The sequence below is a fragment of the Acromyrmex echinatior genome, chromosome 13 (assembly GCF_024713525.1).
Source record: "Acromyrmex echinatior isolate Ae372 chromosome 13, ASM2471352v2, whole genome shotgun sequence".
NCBI lineage: Eukaryota > Metazoa > Arthropoda > Insecta > Hymenoptera > Formicidae > Acromyrmex > Acromyrmex echinatior.
This window is the reverse complement of record NC_141864.1, coordinates 5,839,113-5,858,549: the sequence shown is the minus strand read 5'-3', so window position 1 is coordinate 5,858,549 and position 19,437 is coordinate 5,839,113. Positions and strand designations below refer to the sequence as shown.

Below are 19,437 nucleotides of genomic sequence, written 5' to 3'. Positions count from 1 at the left end.
GAACACTTCCGTATAATATAATCTATTTTAAACACTATATATATATATATATATATATATTAGGTGTTGGAATTAATTCGTAGCGTTTTACAAGTGATGGGAAGTACTTTCATTAATGTATTTTTTAATGCTCATGTGAAATAAATAACATTCTTTCATTAAAAAACGCTACGAATTAATTCCAACACCTAATATATATATATGTATAATATGTATAAATCATTCAGGGTACTCCTATCATGGAATGAATCGGAATTTATTCCGACGTATTCCATAGGTACCCACAACACTTCCATAATATGTTGACAAACGGAATTTAGTGCGCAAATCTACATATCTATCGAGAATATCAGTGTTTCCGCCGTTGTCACTCGTTCCTTCCTTGAACAAACGATAGGCGCTACCCGATTTATTTCAGCGCACGTCAGGCGTTTCGATAACTGGATGTAACTATTATAACCGCAATTCGTTTCTTCGCGGTGACAGATAATTCCGAAAGGCCAGGCTGACGCGTAAGCCCTTGTCAGTGATGTCCTGCCTGAGCGCGTTGCACACGCAGATAGGGACCCTGCTCTCCGTGCCCCACGAGATTCTGCTTCTGCGACACAAGGTTTTCCGTGAATATGCGAAAATCGCAGTTGGACCAGACTTTATCCACACGCTGCCATCCTTCCTAATCCTGACGGCCGTGATACTCATCCTCTGGAAGAATCCTCCGTCCTCTACGAGGCTCATGAACATCGTAGGCGCAACATTTATTTATAAAGTATTTCAGGTACAAAAATCATTGCATCTCACGTGTTAATGCTCTTCTGTATACACGTGCATCTTTCAAGGTGTCAGTTAGCTGGCTTACAATTAATGCTCTTTTATGGCTATGGCTGATCCTCCAAAGGATACTCTATTGCAGCGTTTGGCATTATTGGAGTTACGTGAGTGAACTCGTTATTATATTCTTCTCGTAACTAACAAAGAAATTGCTTTCGTAATGCTTGAATTGTCCACTTTTATGTAATAGAAAATAAGGTATGTATGTAGAAAAAAGGGAAATAATTTTCTAAAGCTTTTCCGGAAGAATAAAATATTATAATATTTTCTAGAAATAAATTTTAATCTAAACTAATTATTATAATTAGTATAATTAATTATTATAAGTCTGTATAAACTAATTACTAAGCCTAAAATTAGATAATTACAAGAAGTTAATTACAAAATGTAATTAATAAAATTCATTATATAATATTAGTTTACATAGACTTATAATAATCAGTTGTGCTAATTATAATAATTAATTTAAATCTTCTATGATATACAATATTTAGAAAATTTCTATAATTAATAGGAATCTGAATATCGAGATGTTTCATATCCCTGGTGGCAACATGTCTGGTCTTCATACTATCCTGTACCCATACAGCCACCGGTGATGTCGGCCGGTTTTATTAGTTGGATTATCGCGATGTTGATTGCGGTAACTGCTTTGGGATGTGCAAACTCTACAGATCGCGTGGAAACTTTTGTTAAAGAATCTTTAGTTAAATTCCGGAACGCCTTTGCGATGGTCAAATTACATATGGAATGGTCAGAGGACGGGTATTGCGATTTGTGTTTCAATTATCTTCTTTCGTACATTAGCTTTTGTTGCAGAAAGAAAAATAAAGCGAGAAAAATGTTGTCATAAAAACATATTCTTGTTCTAGAGCGCAAGAGGAGATCCTCGTACCTATTGAAGCAAACGCGATATTGGACGATGGCGAAATCAGTATAGGTTGCGAGGATGGCCGCTCAGAAATGTCGAACGATACGAACAATGCGGCGCGTGGAGATATACATCCGATTTCTTACGGAACAAATTGGATGCCGCAGCCAAATTTCTCCCCGTTTAAGGAAATGCAGCGAAAAATATCGAAGAAATCCTTTCACACAGTGGCAGGCGCCAATGACATTCAGGTAACAATTCATGTGTGTATATTTGTGTGTGTGTGTGTGTGAGAGAGAGAGAGAGAGAGAGAGAGAAAGAGAGAGAGAGAGAGAGAGAGAGAGAGAGAGAGAGAGAGAGATTTACATCTCATTTTATTACTTCTTGTTATCTTTAATTTTTCAATAAAGAATTATATATGTATATAATATATATAAATCTTATTGATATATATATATATATATATATATATATATATATATATCTCAATAAGATTTTCAATTATTTGTGTTCCAAGAAAATTTATAAAATTTTTATACAAACATTTTATATATAAAATCAAAATTTTATTTTACTACAATTAATATAGATTGTAAACTGAAGTTACCTCTTTAAGATGAAAAATTCTTACTTTTCAAAAATTCCATTTAAACTTTAAAAAAAATTCTAATTGTGTTAAATTGCGATTTGACTGCAACATTCGTTAAAATTCCGAAAGAAATCCTAATATGATTGCAAAACGGGTTTGGCTTTTAGGATCCTGACAAATTCACCAAGCAATTGCGAAACCGACGCGGCTGTCACACCGTGATACCGAGCAATTGCAGCGAGCAATCAAGTGAATGTTGAAGGGACTTGTCAATGTTCATTGAACGATCGTCATCAAAGAGCTCTTCGATTGAGCAATGCTCATGGGAAAACATATCCTCGAATGTGGCGCGTCAATTTCGCAGAGAATATTTAATTTATATAAACTAACGAGTGTCAGCGCGCTGTGACGTTTATATATACTGTGTGATAAGATTTTTTTTAATTATCTAATATTTATGCTTCAAAAAAATTTATAAAATTTTTTACAGAAATATTTTATACGTATAATATATAAAAACAAAACTTTTTTTGACCGATAGTCGAATGATCATTAAAGACGTACAATAGTTACGTAAAAATAATGTGCGTAATGTTACAGATCGCACACATGCTATCAATCATATTAATACAGTATGTGTATGTATATAAAACTTTTTATAAATAAATGTATACATTTTTAACACTTTATTCATAAACTTCTCTAATATTTGTAATATATCTTCTTCTCATATAAACATTACAAATTTATAATAAATTTTATTACAATTTTATAATAAACTGTAATATACATCAATTATTCTAAGCGCTCAATATAATGATAATTTTCATTAATGTGGGATTTAAATTTTTTTATTTTAATAATAACGTTAGGACTTAGAATTAGAGATAATTAATTTTTTAATATTTTATAAATATTTTATAAACAATTTTGAAAATATTAAAATTTTATTTTGTTTCCATCAAATTTATTCATAAGTACAATATTTTATTAATCGTTCCATTAATTTCGTAGAAAATAATAAAAAAATATTGTGAGAAATATCGGAAAAAGAAGAGTTAAGCTGCGTAAAAAATAAGTTAAACGACGATCTCCTTGTTAGTATCTTAAAAAGAGCTTTATGAAGCCCAGTGTATACAGCGAGCCACCCTCCTCGGTCCCTTTGATTATTTATCGAGTAAAACGTCCTGCCGCCTCCGCCAGACCCCAGGACTCCGTCACTTTGCTTCGCCGGTTAGGGGGATGCACAGAAATGCGCATGCGTCCGGAAGGGGTAACATTCCCCATCTTGAACCGGAGCATTATTCTGTAACTGCAACCCTTGTGGGGTAGGTCGCAGATATTCGTGGTCAACACGATATATATCAAGTAAACCTCGTTCATTCCGAAAGTGCGCTTTTCGATACGTCACCCTTGACAAGTGAATACTCGTGAGTCACCGTGGGATCGATTTCCGGTCAGGAAAACCACCTTGGAAAGATTCAGGCGAGAATTTGGTCTTCCGAAGCGGAATCGGGCGTGAACGGTCCTACGCGGCGTAACTAACGTCTGCTTCCTTGTACGATGTGATTATACGCAGTATTGAATTTTGCGACTGTTACCAGATACAAAAAATCGACGGTCACGGCTGCTACATCGGAATTCTGTGAACATTCCTTGGTAAGTCGATCAAGGTTTGGAAAAATCATATTAAATTAGGATTTTTATCAATTTTTAGCAAAAACGCAAACTGAGACATTGAAATATTTGCGTTAGTTTTGTTGTCTAAATGATCTAAATGCCTGCATATCTAGAATTTAGAATAAATAAAATAATATTAGGTGTTGGAATTAATTCGTAGCGTTTTTAATGAAAGAATGTTATTTATTTCACATGAGCATTAAAAAATACATTAATGAAAGTACTTCCCATCACTTGTAAAACGCTACGAATTAATTCCAACACCTAATATTTAAAAAAAAACGAAAACTATTTTTATCGCGACTGAGACGCGAATTACATCTAACTATATGAGGCAGTAAATAAATAATTATATTCATTAATATTGAAAAGAGATTGCACAAAGTTATCCATTCGGGAATCGATAACGCTGTTAATGCGTTGTAATTAATAATAATAATAATAATAATAATGAACCTAAACAAACCTTAAACAAACCTAATTCAAGTAATCTGATAATCGATAAGTATAATGGATCAGGATTATATTCGTACACGACCTACGCGATTCATTTAACGATTAAGTATTTCCCTCGCGCAGTCAAGCGCATGATGGAGCAGCTGCATCGTCATCCTATGTAAGAACTATTAATTATGGCAAGAATGAACGTATCATAACACTGTATACGTATAATAAATTTATAAATTATAATTTTTTCAAATATTTTAATCATGTCAAACAAGAGAAAATTAATTTATACTATTATTATATTATTTATATTGAACATAATTCTTTTTTGATTAAGCTGTAATTATCTTCTAATGCTCTTTGCAAGCGTATGATAGTTTTTTATTGAAAAAAAAATGTTGCATTATATTAAATTTATTCGTTTATTGATTTATTTTCAAAAATATCAATTAAAATTGGCTTAAATGTAAAAAAATAATTAAATAATGTGGTCTTTGTTAAACGATGCTAAATATAACTTCGTTAGCATGTATTATAAAAAAAAGTATTAGATGGGAAAAAAATCAATTATTTTAACATTCCTTTCAGCAAAGAATTATAAGAATATGTAAAAAATTTAATATCTCTTTTAATGAAACAATGTTTTTAATAATATATATTAATGAAACAATGTTTTGCATATACGTTTTGCTTATTGTATTATCAATTACGTAACAGAATACTTGTATTTTCGATTTACGCTCGCGTGTCGCTTCGAAATTTATCTTTCGCTTCGTTATTAAATTTTCTATGGATTTTTATTTTTCAGAATACGCGTTTCATTTTTTACATGACTCCCTTTCCACCCCTTAATTCAAAATACTTCCGATTGATTCTCCAGTACTAGTACGATCACGTTCTGACGCAATTGCAATCCAATTGAGTATCAGCGACCTCGGCGTTGCGTCGGGTCCGAATTTTACGACAAGATTCACGGTCCACGTGTGTACATAGACGCGATGTAAACTTGATATTGATTTTGTGTCCAGCATCCATGAGCGTGGAGCGCGCGCACAGCCAACGGCGCGCTCGCGTACATAAACTCAAACATACGCACGTTACATACACACACGTACGTAGACACGTGTATACATTACTTGGCACGTGCACCCTCTTCATTGCCGATCCTGAATCGGCCGGGTTACAATGGTAAAAGAAACAGGGAGAGAATTCCTGGAGGAGGGAGATGAATGTGAATGAGCGAACACACGCGATATAACTGCAAACACGCGTGTAGCTACGACAATACGCACGAATGGCTGCGGTACGTTGAACAGCAAACCGGTTGTACTAGGTTCCGCACTGGTCACCGAAATTCAAAGCGAGGTTTTGTGAAAAATATAAAGCTGTCGAGAATACCAAAACACCGCAGTTCGGAATAAATAAATCTGAATAAATAATTATCTCTATTATCCTTTCAGATTAATCTTATCGATAGCAGAGGAAAAAATTTAATTACGTAGTTGAATTCGGTTAATATGATGTTGACTTTAAAACAAATGATTCTAAAAGATATGCAGCGTTGTACAAATTTATCTTTCGATTAATTCAATGTAAATTTGTTTAAAAAATTTAATTGCGATATCAAACACAAATGTATTGAATATTAAAAGCTAGTAAAGTGAAGATAATTCTCTCTCCGAAGAAAAATGTGATTTTAAATTGTTCGAAGAAAATATAACAAAAATGGCAAGTAACAAAATATAAATATAAAAAAATATTATGAGAGGATCAATTTTTAATTATTTTTTGTGTTTTTCCATAAACTTAAAATTCGTTTTTTTTTTAAATTGTTTTACGTATATCAAAATTGGACACAATAATTAGAAAAAATGCTCAGATTGCACTAGAATTTCAAAGTTGAAAAAATTAATAAAATATAGATGCAAGAGATATTTGTTATTCCTGACAAATTTTATGAGATATTTTCTTATAAATTTAGAAATTGTTCTAATTTGATACACTGCAGCTTTAATTATTTTTATCATTTCTTATGAAATTCAAAGTCGTTTCTTTTTTAAAAAAAAAATTGTTTTGTATAAAAATATGCACAACAATCGGCAAAATATCTAATTATATGTCCGAATTAAAAAAATTAAATAAAAGATAAATGCAAGAGATATCTGTTATTCTCAAAAAATTGAATGAGGAATATTCTCTTGTATATTAAAAAATTGTTTTGAATAGTTTGAAAGCAGTTATAATATACAATGCTCAATATATTAACAAATTTGCTTTGTTAGTTTAACATCTGTGATGTTACTAGCAATTCATTTTCAATATAACCGTGCCATTTAACATGATATTATTCAAAGGTCAACGAGATTATATATCTATACATATACACATGTTCTCTGCAAACATATCTATTGGAAAATCGGTGAGATAAATGAAAATGAGTAGAGTTTCATCGGAAATACAACACCGAGCGACATTCGTAATTGCATACTATGCAATTGCGTGCTGGGCTTTATCAGAACGTGGGCGGAGAAATTTACAGTTGTAGGTGCATCGCTTTTTTCCTCCGAATGTAATAGAGGTCATGGCGAAATGTCGATGTTCGAGAAAACATATATTTGTATCACTGCTCACTCGGAAATATAATCGCCACTATTATCAGATTAATTCGCATTGATAAAATCTGCATAATTGGTTAGATCAAAGAGGCATTAATAGTTTGCAGGATTCCTATTCTTGAAAAGTATTGCATTCGTAAAAGCAGAGAAATATAAGTAGCATAAAAAGTAGTATAACGTATACTATAGTTTTTCATATACGTTTTTTTTTTCAAGAACAGGGGCTCAGAGTTTTATAAATTAATAGTAATAGAAAAAGTTAAAAACTCTTGTATCTTTTTTTCCGAAAGAAGCTTAAAGAAATAGAAGGAAATCCAAATGTTTCGAAACTTAACTTTGAAAAAAAAGGAACAAAAAGTTCAAATATTTTTAAATTAACTATTTAATTTTGAAGATTAAATTCTACTTTCACAGAATAAATGTTCATAATGTTTTATCAATCTATTTTTCAAAAAATGTTAAAAAAATGAATATAAAGTTTTTTATCATATATTCTATGAAATTATAGTAAGACATCGCGTGTTCTTTCTAGGGGAATTATTACTTAACTGTATTATAAAACAGAACAAAATCATGATAATCGATCACATGAAGGCCGCAAGAATTTGCGTTTCATCCCTCCAATTACGTTCAAGGATTGCCTTAGTGCTTCCTTCTAGATATTCAGTGTCAATTTTCGGTGTATTTCAGACTCCATGGCGGAGAAAATGTATTACTGGGGCGAGGAGAAAGATCAAGTCGACCCCGATCAGACCTTCATACAATTCAAGGCCAAATCGGTGGCGACGGATAAGAGACGTGAGCCGTCTCGTTCTGTGCCGAAGATGACGGTGTCTTCGCCACAGGGTAAAATGACTGAAATCGGTAATAGAGAGGAGGATGCCGAACGTGGCGGATGGGACAATAAATTGGATTTCCTATTTTCTTGCATAAGTGTTTCCGTCGGATTGGGAAATGTCTGGCGGTTCCCTTATCTATGTTATAAAAATGGCGGTGGTAAGTAGATGATACTAGATTTATATCACACATCAACAAAATAAATCATTAAATATTAAACTTTCAATCGTTTAAATTTATTATTGTATTGCAGATTATCAAAAATTTTTTATCAAAATAAAAAGATTATTTTGCTAACATATATAGCTAATTAGCATAAAGAATATTTTTATAGTTAAAAGTTTTATATAATTTTTATTTATTCATTTTAATGTAAGGTCGTAATAGAACTCTGTTATTCCATTTAGAAGCTTTTCCAGAGCATTAAATTTGCCACTATAGTCAGGGATGAGACAGCATCGGATTTCAGTGGCGTCCGACATTCATAATTATTCCTCTAGAGTTTAAGTCATGCAATCCTTAATATGATGGAAATGGCTTGCATTAAAATTTAATAACCGCGGCCTTCTCGAGTTTAATTACTATCTCACTACTAAATTTCTTTTATGTTCATGTAATAAAAATGAAGTAAGATAAAAAAGAGCAAGAATAGGTTGCTTTAGGTTGCGACAATAGATTTGTTTGTTTATATCCTTCGATATCAAAATAATTGTTATTAATATTTATATAAAGAATAAATAGTTTTTTTCTTAACGAGTTTTGGAATTTTTTAATTTTTCAATAGGCGCTTTCTTGATCACTTACGGCATTGCCATGCTGTTTTGCGGAATCCCTATATTTTTTCAAGAAGTCGCTATTGGACAATATCTTGGAGCTGGTGGAATGTCGCTAGTGGGACAATTGTGTCCACTATTGCAAGGTAATAATTATTTTCTGATATCTTTAGAAATGGAAAAATTGTACAACCTAAATATGTCAATAAATTACATTTTAAAAAATACTAAATCTTAATAAATATTTGTTCGAGTAATTTTTAGTAAATAGTTATTAAATGTAAACATATATTTATTTGATACAAAACCATTAATTTGATTTAACTATCATTTGTTTACTAGAATAAATATTTATTGTAAGTAAATGTTTACTATTCAAAGAAATATGTATTAAGATTTAATAAATTTCTTTTAGTGTAACAAGGCATAATATATTATTGGATTTCAGGTGTAGGATATGCTACGATGACCATTGTATTCTTCCTTGACGTATATTACTGCATAATTATTGCTTGGACTCTTTTTTATCTAATAAGCATGTTTGTGAATTTACCAACAGTACCTTGGAGTGGATGTGGTAAATAATCATCTATCTTATTATTAAACACATTAACAATTATAATATATATATATAATATATAATATTTATGTAAATAATACGATATCATAAAGAGGGCTCTGAATAAATTTAATATATAATATATATTTAATATATCGTTCATTTATCGTAGACAGTTATGTGATTTCATTTTCAGGTAAATGGTGGAACACGGTTGATTGTTATGATGCGACTCAGGAAAACAGTGAATATGGAAAAATAAATTGTTCAAATTATGCTGAAAATCATACCTGTCATCATACCACACCAGTAGAAGAGTATTGGGAGTAAGTAAATTATTATTAAAATGCTACGAAATTTAAAACGCTTATAAAATATTGTAAAAATATAACAAATGTGATGGAAAATGAAGAAAACGCTCAATCTTATTTAATTTTTTTTTTTAAGTAAATCTTCAAACTAAGAAACTTTTCAAAACTTTAAAAATTTTGAATTGAAATGGTATACGTATATATGCGTACATATATATGGTATACGTATGTATGTCAGATTTATATTCCCTTATGAGGCTGTGATATGCTTATAAATCAGGCTATAATCAGGATATAAGATGAATATTAGGAGATTCACATAGTTACTACAAGAAATGAAACATTGATTTTCTTAAATCAGGTCATAGCAGAGTTCCCTCGTGTATAAATTTGTTTACGTAATGTATAATTTCGACGGTATATAATAATAATAGTAGCAATATATATACGTGTATCACATTTTTTGCAATTTAATCAACTTAATATAGCAGATATCATCAGATTAGATATTTCTCATAAAATAAATTAAAATAAAAAAATCATCGCAATACAATTTTCGCTCGTATACATTATTACTCATATAACACGCATAATTCTAATTCAATCTGATTTATGCTGACGTCTATTATTTATGTTTAAATCTAGATACTATTTATATTTATAGTCATTTTTCTTTTTAGAAGCATTCTGTAAAGTAATGTTTGCGATATTTTACACAATCATAGTCACGTTACCAAATTATTTATTATCAATATTGAATTAATAGAATGGCGTTAAATTTTCAGTCGACGAGTCCTCGGAATTACATCCGGCATCGAGAGCATCGGCAAGATCCAGTGGGAACTGTTAGGCTGCCTGATTATCGGCTGGCTGCTCGTTTACTTTATCATCCGTCGCGGTCTTCATCAGAGCGGTAAGATCATCTGGTTTTCAGCCTTGTTCCCGTACGTGGTGCTTTTCATTCTTTTGGGAAGAGCGGTGACGTTGGAGGGTTCCTACGACGGTTTGCTTTACTACGTGACGCCACGATGGGAGGAGTTGCTCAGTCCTGGACCGTGGATAGACGGCGCTACCCAGATCTTTTTCGCATACAGCATCGGCACCGGTGCTCTGCCCGCTCTGGGCTCATACAACAAGTTCCATCACAATTGTTATAGGTAAGCAATTATGTTCCACCTGATCTGACTGGACACCGACAAGACGTCTTTCATAAATTTTGATAATAAATTTTGCCAGGGTTGGGTAGTGCTAAGTTAAAAAGATAAAAGTTAAGTTAAAAAGTTAAAAAGTTAATTAATTTTAACTTAACTTAGTTACATTTTAGACTCTCAATTTTTTAATTTTATTTAGTTACATTTTATCCGTAACTATTAATTTTTTTCTTTATTTAATTCTTTGAAGTTACGTCTCAGACATAATACGCGGCAATAGCGATAATTTAAAATGAAAATTGCAAATGAGCAAATTTATTAGGTGTTGATCAATGACATTATAAATATTCTAGTGAATTTGTAATTTTCACCTCTTTTCAAATTACACAATCGACCCCCAGATTTCAATCTGTCAAAAACCGTGCATTTCGATGTATATAGTTTCTAGTTAGGTTTCTAGATAGGTTGAAATCTTATTATTCCTTATAATTATCGCTAGTCTCTCGTATTGTGTCTGAAGCTTTAGTCATATCACAGACCAATATTCATAGTTGAATCTTATATACTAAACAGTATATATAAACAAAACATGTAAATAAAATATAGAGTATTTTCTAAATGAAGTATATATTTGTTCTTTCCGTTATTTGTAAGACTGAAACCCTGGAATCATGAATTAAAAAAAAACAAATTTAACTTTTAACTTTTCAATTACTTTTTTTTATTAATTTAACTTTTAATTCAATTAATTTCATTATAAATTAACTTGTATCTTAACTAAGTTAAATTTTCAAGGTTGTTAACTTTAACTTAACTTAGTTAAAAAAAAAATTAACTTACTCAACCCTGGATTTTGCTTATCTGATCAATTTTCATCAGAATGTCGAGGCATCAATATAAGAAGAAAAAGAACAGAAAAAAAGATGATAAGAACATATGTTTCCCTAATCCAACTTAATTTGATCTCGCAATTCCAAATGGTTCGAACAATCCATATATATCGTTACTTTAGCCATTTCAGATTTCGTTGGTCTTATTTCGTAAATTAAATTCGAGAATCGTAGTTATGGCTTTAAGGTGCTCTAGTTTTTAACCACGACGCACTAAACGTGGTGTCGTCGCTGCTGGAGTCTTTCAAAAAGGGAGTTTTGTCTTGCAGAGACGCAATAATCACTTGCGTAGTCAACACCCTGACATGTCTTCTGGCCGGTTGCGTAACGTTTTCAATACTGGGTCACATCGCCCAAGAACAGCAAACGCAAGTGTCCGAGGTTGTCAAGAGCGGACCTGGTCTCGTCTTCCTCACGTATCCCGAGGTCGTTTTGAAGCTACCCGGTGCTTCGTTGTGGGCCATTATATTCTTCGTTATGCTGCTCGTAAGAAATTGTTATTCCAACGACGGAATCGGCTGTCGCTGTCTATGTTTTTCATGTGCCTCGCTATAAAAGGGTTTGAACACGTTGTCGCCTTTGGCAGGAAGTTTCTCTCCATAGATCGTCATATAACATCGTTTTACTTAAAAAAATTGTGAAATATCTATAGAAACTAAAATTTATGCAAGGTTATTAAAATAAATTAACCAAGAAAGAGACTTGAAAAAGTATTTTCTTCTTTCAAAACAAATTATTTAGTAATAAATTTCAATTTTAATACAATAAATTATATTTTGAGCAGTATAAAATAATATTAATCAACTTATACAAAAAATTGTATCAATATAAGCAAATATAGTAGTAACATTTATATTTTATTTATTATAGATAATTTCATAATTTATAAATTCAATTAATATAATTATTCGAATCATTTTGTTAAATTTTTTTATAAGAATTTTAATTTGCTTTCTAATCTCGTAATTCAAATTGTAATTCATACGATTATATTGCGTAAGATGGATTAATAAAGATTAATTGTCAAGAGCTGTCCAAAATTTAACTCGCAAGATAAATGCTTGTCTCTCTCTCTCTTGTCATCTCGTTGAGCCAGTAAAGAGAAAACAAAAAGCTCTATCCAGTTTGATTGGTTGCTCTATCTTTTTATTTTCTATCTATCTAGCTCAACAAGACCATTATAGAGATATTTAACTCGCGAACTCTGTTTTGGACAGATCTGGTGTAGACAATAGTAAAAAAAGATATTTTTAGCTAATAGATTATTAAATGTTAATGTAGTATTGTAATACGCATCATATTAAATTTACATCTACATTTTAGAACAATGGCTAAGCAAATGGAGGGACTAGAATTGTTTCATTTGTCATCATTTAAATATTGAATTATAGGTATACAAATTGTTTCATTTTTCATGCAGATTCTCGGCATCGACAGTGAATTTTGCATCGTGGAATCTTTCATAACTGGTATGGTTGACTATTGGCCGGATACACTTCGTCCACACAGAATCAAATTCACCATCGCTATCTGCATGATAATGTTCGCTCTGGGAATTCCGATGGTTACGAACGTTAGTATCTAAAAACACATTTTTATTCAATATGTATACGAGGGGAACAATTGAAACTGATTTCAGAAACAATTTATCAACAAAAAGAAAATTAAAATGTTATGTTTCAGGGAGGAATTTATATTTTCCAACTGATGGACTTTTACTCCGCGAGCGGAATGTCTATTCTATGGGTTTGTTTCTTCCAAACAATCGCAATATCATGGATTTTCGGAGCAAAGAAGTTCTGTGACTGCGTGCATCAGATGATGGGTATTCGATTAAATAAATTCTGGTACATATGCTGGGTTGTACTCGCGCCGGTGATTATGCTCGTAAGTACTACATTTACATATAATTATATCTTTCAGCAGATAAATATTATTACTTTCTTCAAAGAGAATTGATCGCGGACTATACTATAAAAAAAAATTACATGTAAAATTACAATATTTATAGTGAGTAATTTTGGGATTCACTATTAAAGATGTATATTTACATATACACGTAAATGTCACAATTTTCAAATTATTCTCCTTTATTAAAGATGAAAATATTAATTCTTATGAAACGCATAATTTTATATTTTCACTACAAATATATGTGTAATTTTTACACATATTAATTATATAATTTTATATTTACAGTGTAACTCGTGGAAATCATTATGTAAAAACATGTAAAATATGTTATTTACAATAAAATTAAAAACTTCTTTTTTTATTTTTCCAGTTTATCTTCATATTCCAAATCGTGCAATATAAACCATTGAAATATGGCAGCAGCTACGAGTATCCTACATGGGCAGAAGTAGTTGGTGTATGTTTGAGCCTTTCATCTATGATTTGGATACCGGGATATGCATTGTATTATGTAATAAGTACGCCAGGATCATTTAAAGAGGTAAATTTGAACATATTTGCGTGCAAATCATATGCATAATGCATATGAAAAAGCTGCCTCGCATTATTATCGTGTACATATCACGTAATGGCCATAATTATTGTAGCGGACTTCATTTGAATTCTAGATGTAATATGTAATTACGACTTTACTTTTTTTCAGAACGTCCTGAAAGGTCTACAACCGAACATAAAATCGCATGCAAAATTACCGAAAGGCGAAAAGTCAGCCGTGATACCTATGTCAGAGAGCAGCGCAGGCTTAATTACGAAAAATAACAGTTTCCTGAGTCAAACATGATTAGCGTTAGCGGTTACTTCTAACTTGTTAGGTTACACTTATCGTAAAAGTAATATTTATAGTAAGATAAATATATATATCTATATATAGTGGGTCCAGCACGATTGGACATTCAGTAGTAATTTGTGTCAAAATGGACGCGTGTCAAACTAATCAGTTTCATGTAGTATGCTCAGTTAAGCAATCATCGTACTATTATTTATTTAATAATAAGACAGTAATATATTTCTTTAGTGATGTATTTTTAATAAGGATGTCAGAGATTCTCCTTAATTCCTTAATAGCTGGTTGATTGTAACATTTAACATTCTAATAATATTTTAATAATATTTAAATTATTTTTTGAAGAAGAAACAATTTTCGAAAATATTTTCTTCAAGAGAAATTATTTGTAATACATATATGTGATAATTATATAGTATCATATATTAAATTTAATAACGGATTAATGTTTTAAAAAGAAGATAAGAATATATTGTCTTATAAGACATGTTCAAAATTCGATTATTTAAAGTTTTTGTTGATATATAAACTATGCCAGCTGTTAATGTTTTAAGATAGAGAATTTTAATCGAAAAGAAAATTATTTGACGATCGCAATTATAGATGACTCGTACGTATTGACCAAGCTGATAAGATACTCAATAAAGGGTATAATAAGTATTGGAAACGGGACGGGAAGGAATACTTAGAAGTAATAATAGTATACACCGCGCTAGTATTCAGATAGCTATTTACGGGCAATTTGAAAAAAATATATTTTTATATCGCGATCATATCGCGATAAGTATATAAATTTTTAATGGAGAGAGAAATCGTTTGGTTGATAATTCGGCTGGTTTAAGGAAATAGAAAGTTCTCGTTGAAATATGCCTGCATAAGGCGAATAGAAATTTACGTTTTGATCAAAGCAATGCACTGGTGAGTGTTTTTATACTTGAAGGCTCTTCCTGTTGAGCGCGTTAAGGTGTTTACTGCAGCTACATGAAATAAAATAGGAGCATAGCGTATGTAGAATAAGAATACTGGCACAGTTACGAAATATATTAAATATCTGAAGTACAAGTAAAAGTATAACTTTTAACGTTCGTATAAAAATTATGACGACCAAATGCGTTCACCAAGAAGAGACATTTTCGATTCCAACCAGTCGCAATAATCAACTGGACTGTAGCAGGATACAGAATATTTCTATTACAAAGTTCTAGCAGTTTATACTGCATTCAACTTCGACGGCACAAGTTTTAGATTTTTTTTCACGTTATAATTTTTATAAAACATATATTATAATGCGTTTATAATGTGATATAAGATTAAAAAAATTTCTGCGTTTTCTGAGTTTTATACTTGAAATTTAATATGTACATTTTTTTAAATATGTAACGCCGGTAATGTATTTCTGTAATTTTATGGCAATCATTGTTTAAATTTAAATAGGAATCATGCAATCAATTATGTTTGCATTTGCAATTAGCAAATCAATTACAATCAAATATTTAGTGTCTGAGACACTTTTAGTAGTATTCTATAAAATTAAAGTTAAATTTATAATTTAAACGAAAGACGTATATAATTATTCAAAAGAAATTGAAAATTTTATTTCATAAATGATATCTAAATGATATCTAAATGATATTTTATTTTTTATATTTTATATAAAAATAGCATAAATTATTTTAGATCAAAGATCTGATTTGCAATCAGAATTTTAATTTGATTCAAATTTTAAAATATACCTTCTTACAAAAAGTAGTATATAAAATCACATTTTGTCATATTATTAGTAACAAAATCATCACTCATGACTTTCTACTACTTTAAATCTTTATCTCATTTTCTAAACGTAAAAATCGTTTTGTTTGAAAAAATGTCTTATTTGCTCGAAATATAAAAGCAATAATAATAAACGGAGGAAGTGCTTTTTTCAGCCGGCCTAATTAATTGGAAATATTTTCTCTTATTTAGTCCGTAAAGTACTTGTAATCGCGAATGCTATTCGTCGAAGTGTTGCAATTGTTGACGTTGTATAATACTAAGAAATGGCTGATAGCTTAATGCGATATTCGTTTCTATTTTAGTACCGTACTGTTGCAAACTTCCAATAGTAAGCTAAGAACCGAACGATATTATATAAGCCAGTTGGATCTGCGTTGAACAACGTATAGCATTATTATAAATTTGTAATTTCATTTAGCAATTGATGGATTGGTAATTGCGATGTGTATTTTACTAATTTAAATACGACTGTTTCCGAATAATCGTATTAGAATCAAATAGTTGCACATGCCGGGCGCGAATCCCGACTATTTGATCATTAACCAATAAATTATTCAATGACACGCGAACATAAAAAATTCTTTCACACCTATTACGCGAGCAACATTGCGATTGTATGTGTAACGTCGCAAATATTTGTTCATCGCGTGATAGCATAATAACGTATTTTCCGTGTATAACTGTATTCTGTAAATGTATTTAATGTTACGTGCGCAAGCACGACCAGGTTAAACATAAATTTTCGCAATTACTTACACGGCAATGTCTAGACATGCGTTATTACCGAATGGATTTGCGGCTGCACAGATAATTTGATAATGGCTCTACGAATCGGTGTTCACTGATAGAAGAATTCGTACAAGGAATTAAATCTGTTACACAAATTATATTTCTATATACACATATACATTGTATACATATTTTATACAGTGTATAATAATATGTATTACTGTTTGAAAATCAAAAAATTTGAACCCAAACAGTATTATTCTTGTGAATGGAAATTAAATATGACGAAAGGGGAGGGGGGACCTACTTTCTTTTTTCATTGAAATTTCGTTGCAAATTTTAATTAAATTTTTAATTCTTCGTCATGCTATGCATGAAAGGCTTTTTTTGCGTATTTACTTATATTGTTCATCAGTATAATCAAAATTATTAAGAAATTATTTTGAGTCCATTCGGATACGCTTTTTGCAAAATATTTTCAAGTTATTCGCATCCTATATTCAAATTTTTATCAAAGTTTATGGAAAATATAAAATTTCGTTAAATGTAAAAAGATTTTTATTTAGATCTAAATTTGTTGTAACATTTAAAAAAATAAATACTAAACTTGAAATATATCTCGATATGATATCATGAAATTTTTATGAAAATAGTATCTTAAATTATTCTAATTTTTTCTATGACATCTTTTTATTTGAAACATTCTATGCAGAATTGTTAATTGCTACTTTTGGATTTATTTTGAAATTGAATCGACAATTTCCAAATTCCTTTCTTGATATATTTATGAGATTTATCGACTGCGGCATAGGTTCATGATGTACTTTGTGAGCCATGTTTTCCTACATTTCCTAAAGAAATGTAAGAAAGTAAAAGAGAGTGAAAATCCTTCGTGAGGTGTGTAAGAATTTTTAAATATATTTTTAGTAAATCAGATATAATCTGAGTGTGTAATCCGAGTCACATAATGTTGTAACGTACTTGAAAACCGAAATATATTCAGATTTACTTTCTGAGCGCGATAAAAACGGTAAAAACAACGCGTCATTTGCGAATATAATATTGGATTGACGCATTGAATGCTTCACATATTTGTGACATTACGTATACGTTTTCAGCAAAATTGTATTGATATATGTACTCAAATAAACATTAATGCCTAATTATCGTAATGGTTTCTAGTAACGTACCCACAGCAGTAAATAAGACTTCCCACTCTATTGATCCAATATCTATTATATACCATTGTCATATATCATCATTGTTTATACCATTTGTGGATATTTGCTTTTGTAATGTATTCATCTATTTTTTAATTTTTTATTTCAGGCATAGTCACGAATGATAAAAGCAGATTAGAAGCGTCAATAACTATTATCATCAATATTTTGAATGTCAATAGAATTGCGTATACAATACCGCATAAATAATTCATAATTAATATGAATGTAAAATTTCACGGTGACAGAGATTGTATTCGTAATGAATGAGTAATTTGTAACATATTTCGTCTCACAAACAGTCATTATAATGAGTATATTTACTAATAACAGAATGTTAAAATAAGTATAAAGTTAAAAAAAGTATAAGAACGTTAAATAGATATAAAATTTCCGGTGACTCTCCTATCTTTAAATATTAATTATTTTTTATCAAACGAAAATTCGTTTCTACTGAAAATTCATAGCAGAAGCTGTTGAAAAATATATTCGGTTCAAAACTCTTCACACAGAGTATGACGATAACAATGCGTTTCAATTAACAGTTATAAGAGTATTTTAATTATTAATTAAGGGCTGAATGGATATGTTATGATGGCAATGTGAACCGCCTTTCGCACCTGCGAAGATTGGGTTTCATATTTCCCCGCATTACGCATGTTTTAAGCTCGATTTTTTTCTCATTTCGTGAAACGACGCATCGTTCCACGTTGTGTTTTACGATGGATAAAGACGACAGGGCGGCGGAAGTGCGGAAGGTCCTGTATGTCTCCCCGTTTACCACACTAAACCCGATCGTTACGTGGTCTTTTATTTTGTGACGAGGGCTATTATCAGGATACTAACATCCTCTCTATGGGACCCACCTATTGAGGTCGTCGACATTTCCTTTTACGTAGATGGGCGGCACCGTTAAAATCTTCTTATGAAACGCCTCTTGACTGTGTTAGCTGTGCATAAAATACATTTTCTTAGAATAAATAACATTGCGGAAAGGGTGAACTTCTATATTTTATTTTTTTCTTCTGTTTTTCTGTTTTGACACATGTAAATACGCGCGAGTACAAGTTTTCTGAGCGAAGAGAATGCATCACATTAGAGAAAATGTTTTTAAAATGTACTGCTGTGTCTCTTAGAAAAAGAACAAGAATGTTTCTAATTTTGTAATTTGCAAAACTTTCAACAGTAAAAAGTAACAAGACTCTAAAGTACGTTTTTTGTCTCGGAATTTTGCTCCATAGTTCCTTTTTTTTTACTGTTTTGTATATGTTTATTTAAAAAATTGTTTAAATCTGAAAGTTGACGCATAGGAAATGCCTACTATTTGCGTCATTTTTTAATACTAACTAGAAATGACAATCAGAGAATGACACAAAACTAAAATGTTGCGAAAAAGATGTATAAAA

At 30.8% G+C, this 19,437-nt stretch overlaps 2 protein-coding genes and 1 long non-coding RNA gene across 5 annotated transcripts in view; 2 read left to right on the top strand and 1 right to left on the bottom strand.

Annotated features, from left to right (window-relative positions):
* LOC147907548 (uncharacterized) overlaps positions 1 to 19,437 on the bottom strand; it is a 217,463-nt gene that overhangs the window by 24,853 nt on the left and 173,173 nt on the right. The gene's annotated exons all lie outside the window — the stretch shown is intronic.
* LOC105150916 (uncharacterized) lies at positions 530 to 3,500 on the top strand. The gene is made up of 5 exons (XM_087412701.1): positions 530 to 688; positions 768 to 932; positions 1,343 to 1,593; positions 1,701 to 1,950; positions 2,456 to 3,500. Exons 1-5 carry the CDS (start codon positions 530 to 532, stop codon positions 2,546 to 2,548), a joined length of 918 nt encoding a protein of 305 aa, XP_087268827.1. The 3' UTR covers positions 2,549 to 3,500.
* On the top strand, positions 3,596 to 17,974 carry LOC105150881 (sodium- and chloride-dependent GABA transporter 1). Its single transcript, XM_011064247.2, has 11 exons — positions 3,596 to 3,947; positions 7,721 to 8,026; positions 8,652 to 8,786; positions 9,089 to 9,217; positions 9,396 to 9,525; positions 10,296 to 10,667; positions 11,821 to 12,037; positions 12,972 to 13,124; positions 13,235 to 13,438; positions 13,836 to 14,006; positions 14,169 to 17,974. The coding sequence occupies exons 2-11, from the start codon at positions 7,726 to 7,728 to the stop codon at positions 14,304 to 14,306; spliced, it is 1,950 nt and encodes a 649-aa protein (XP_011062549.2). The 5' UTR covers positions 3,596 to 3,947; positions 7,721 to 7,725; the 3' UTR covers positions 14,307 to 17,974.

What these genes read in the sequence shown, in the direction of transcription:
- LOC105150916 (XM_087412701.1), top strand. Translation starts at nt 530, where the DNA reads ATGTCCTGCCTGAGCGCGTTGCACACGCAGATAGGGACCCTGCTCTCC. An exon ending in CCTTCCTAATCCTGACGGCC is followed by an intron (nt 689 to 767) that starts GTGATACTCATC and finishes TTATTTATAAAG; the next exon opens with TATTTCAGGTACAAAAATCA. An exon ending in CAGGCGCCAATGACATTCAG is followed by an intron (nt 1,951 to 2,455) that starts GTAACAATTCAT and finishes TTTGGCTTTTAG; the next exon opens with GATCCTGACAAATTCACCAA.
- LOC105150881 (XM_011064247.2), top strand. Translation starts at nt 7,726, where the DNA reads ATGGCGGAGAAAATGTATTACTGGGGCGAGGAGAAAGATCAAGTCGAC. An exon ending in TTCCATCACAATTGTTATAG is followed by an intron (nt 10,668 to 11,820) that starts GTAAGCAATTAT and finishes TTTGTCTTGCAG; the next exon opens with AGACGCAATAATCACTTGCG. An exon ending in GAATTCCGATGGTTACGAAC is followed by an intron (nt 13,125 to 13,234) that starts GTTAGTATCTAA and finishes GTTATGTTTCAG; the next exon opens with GGAGGAATTTATATTTTCCA.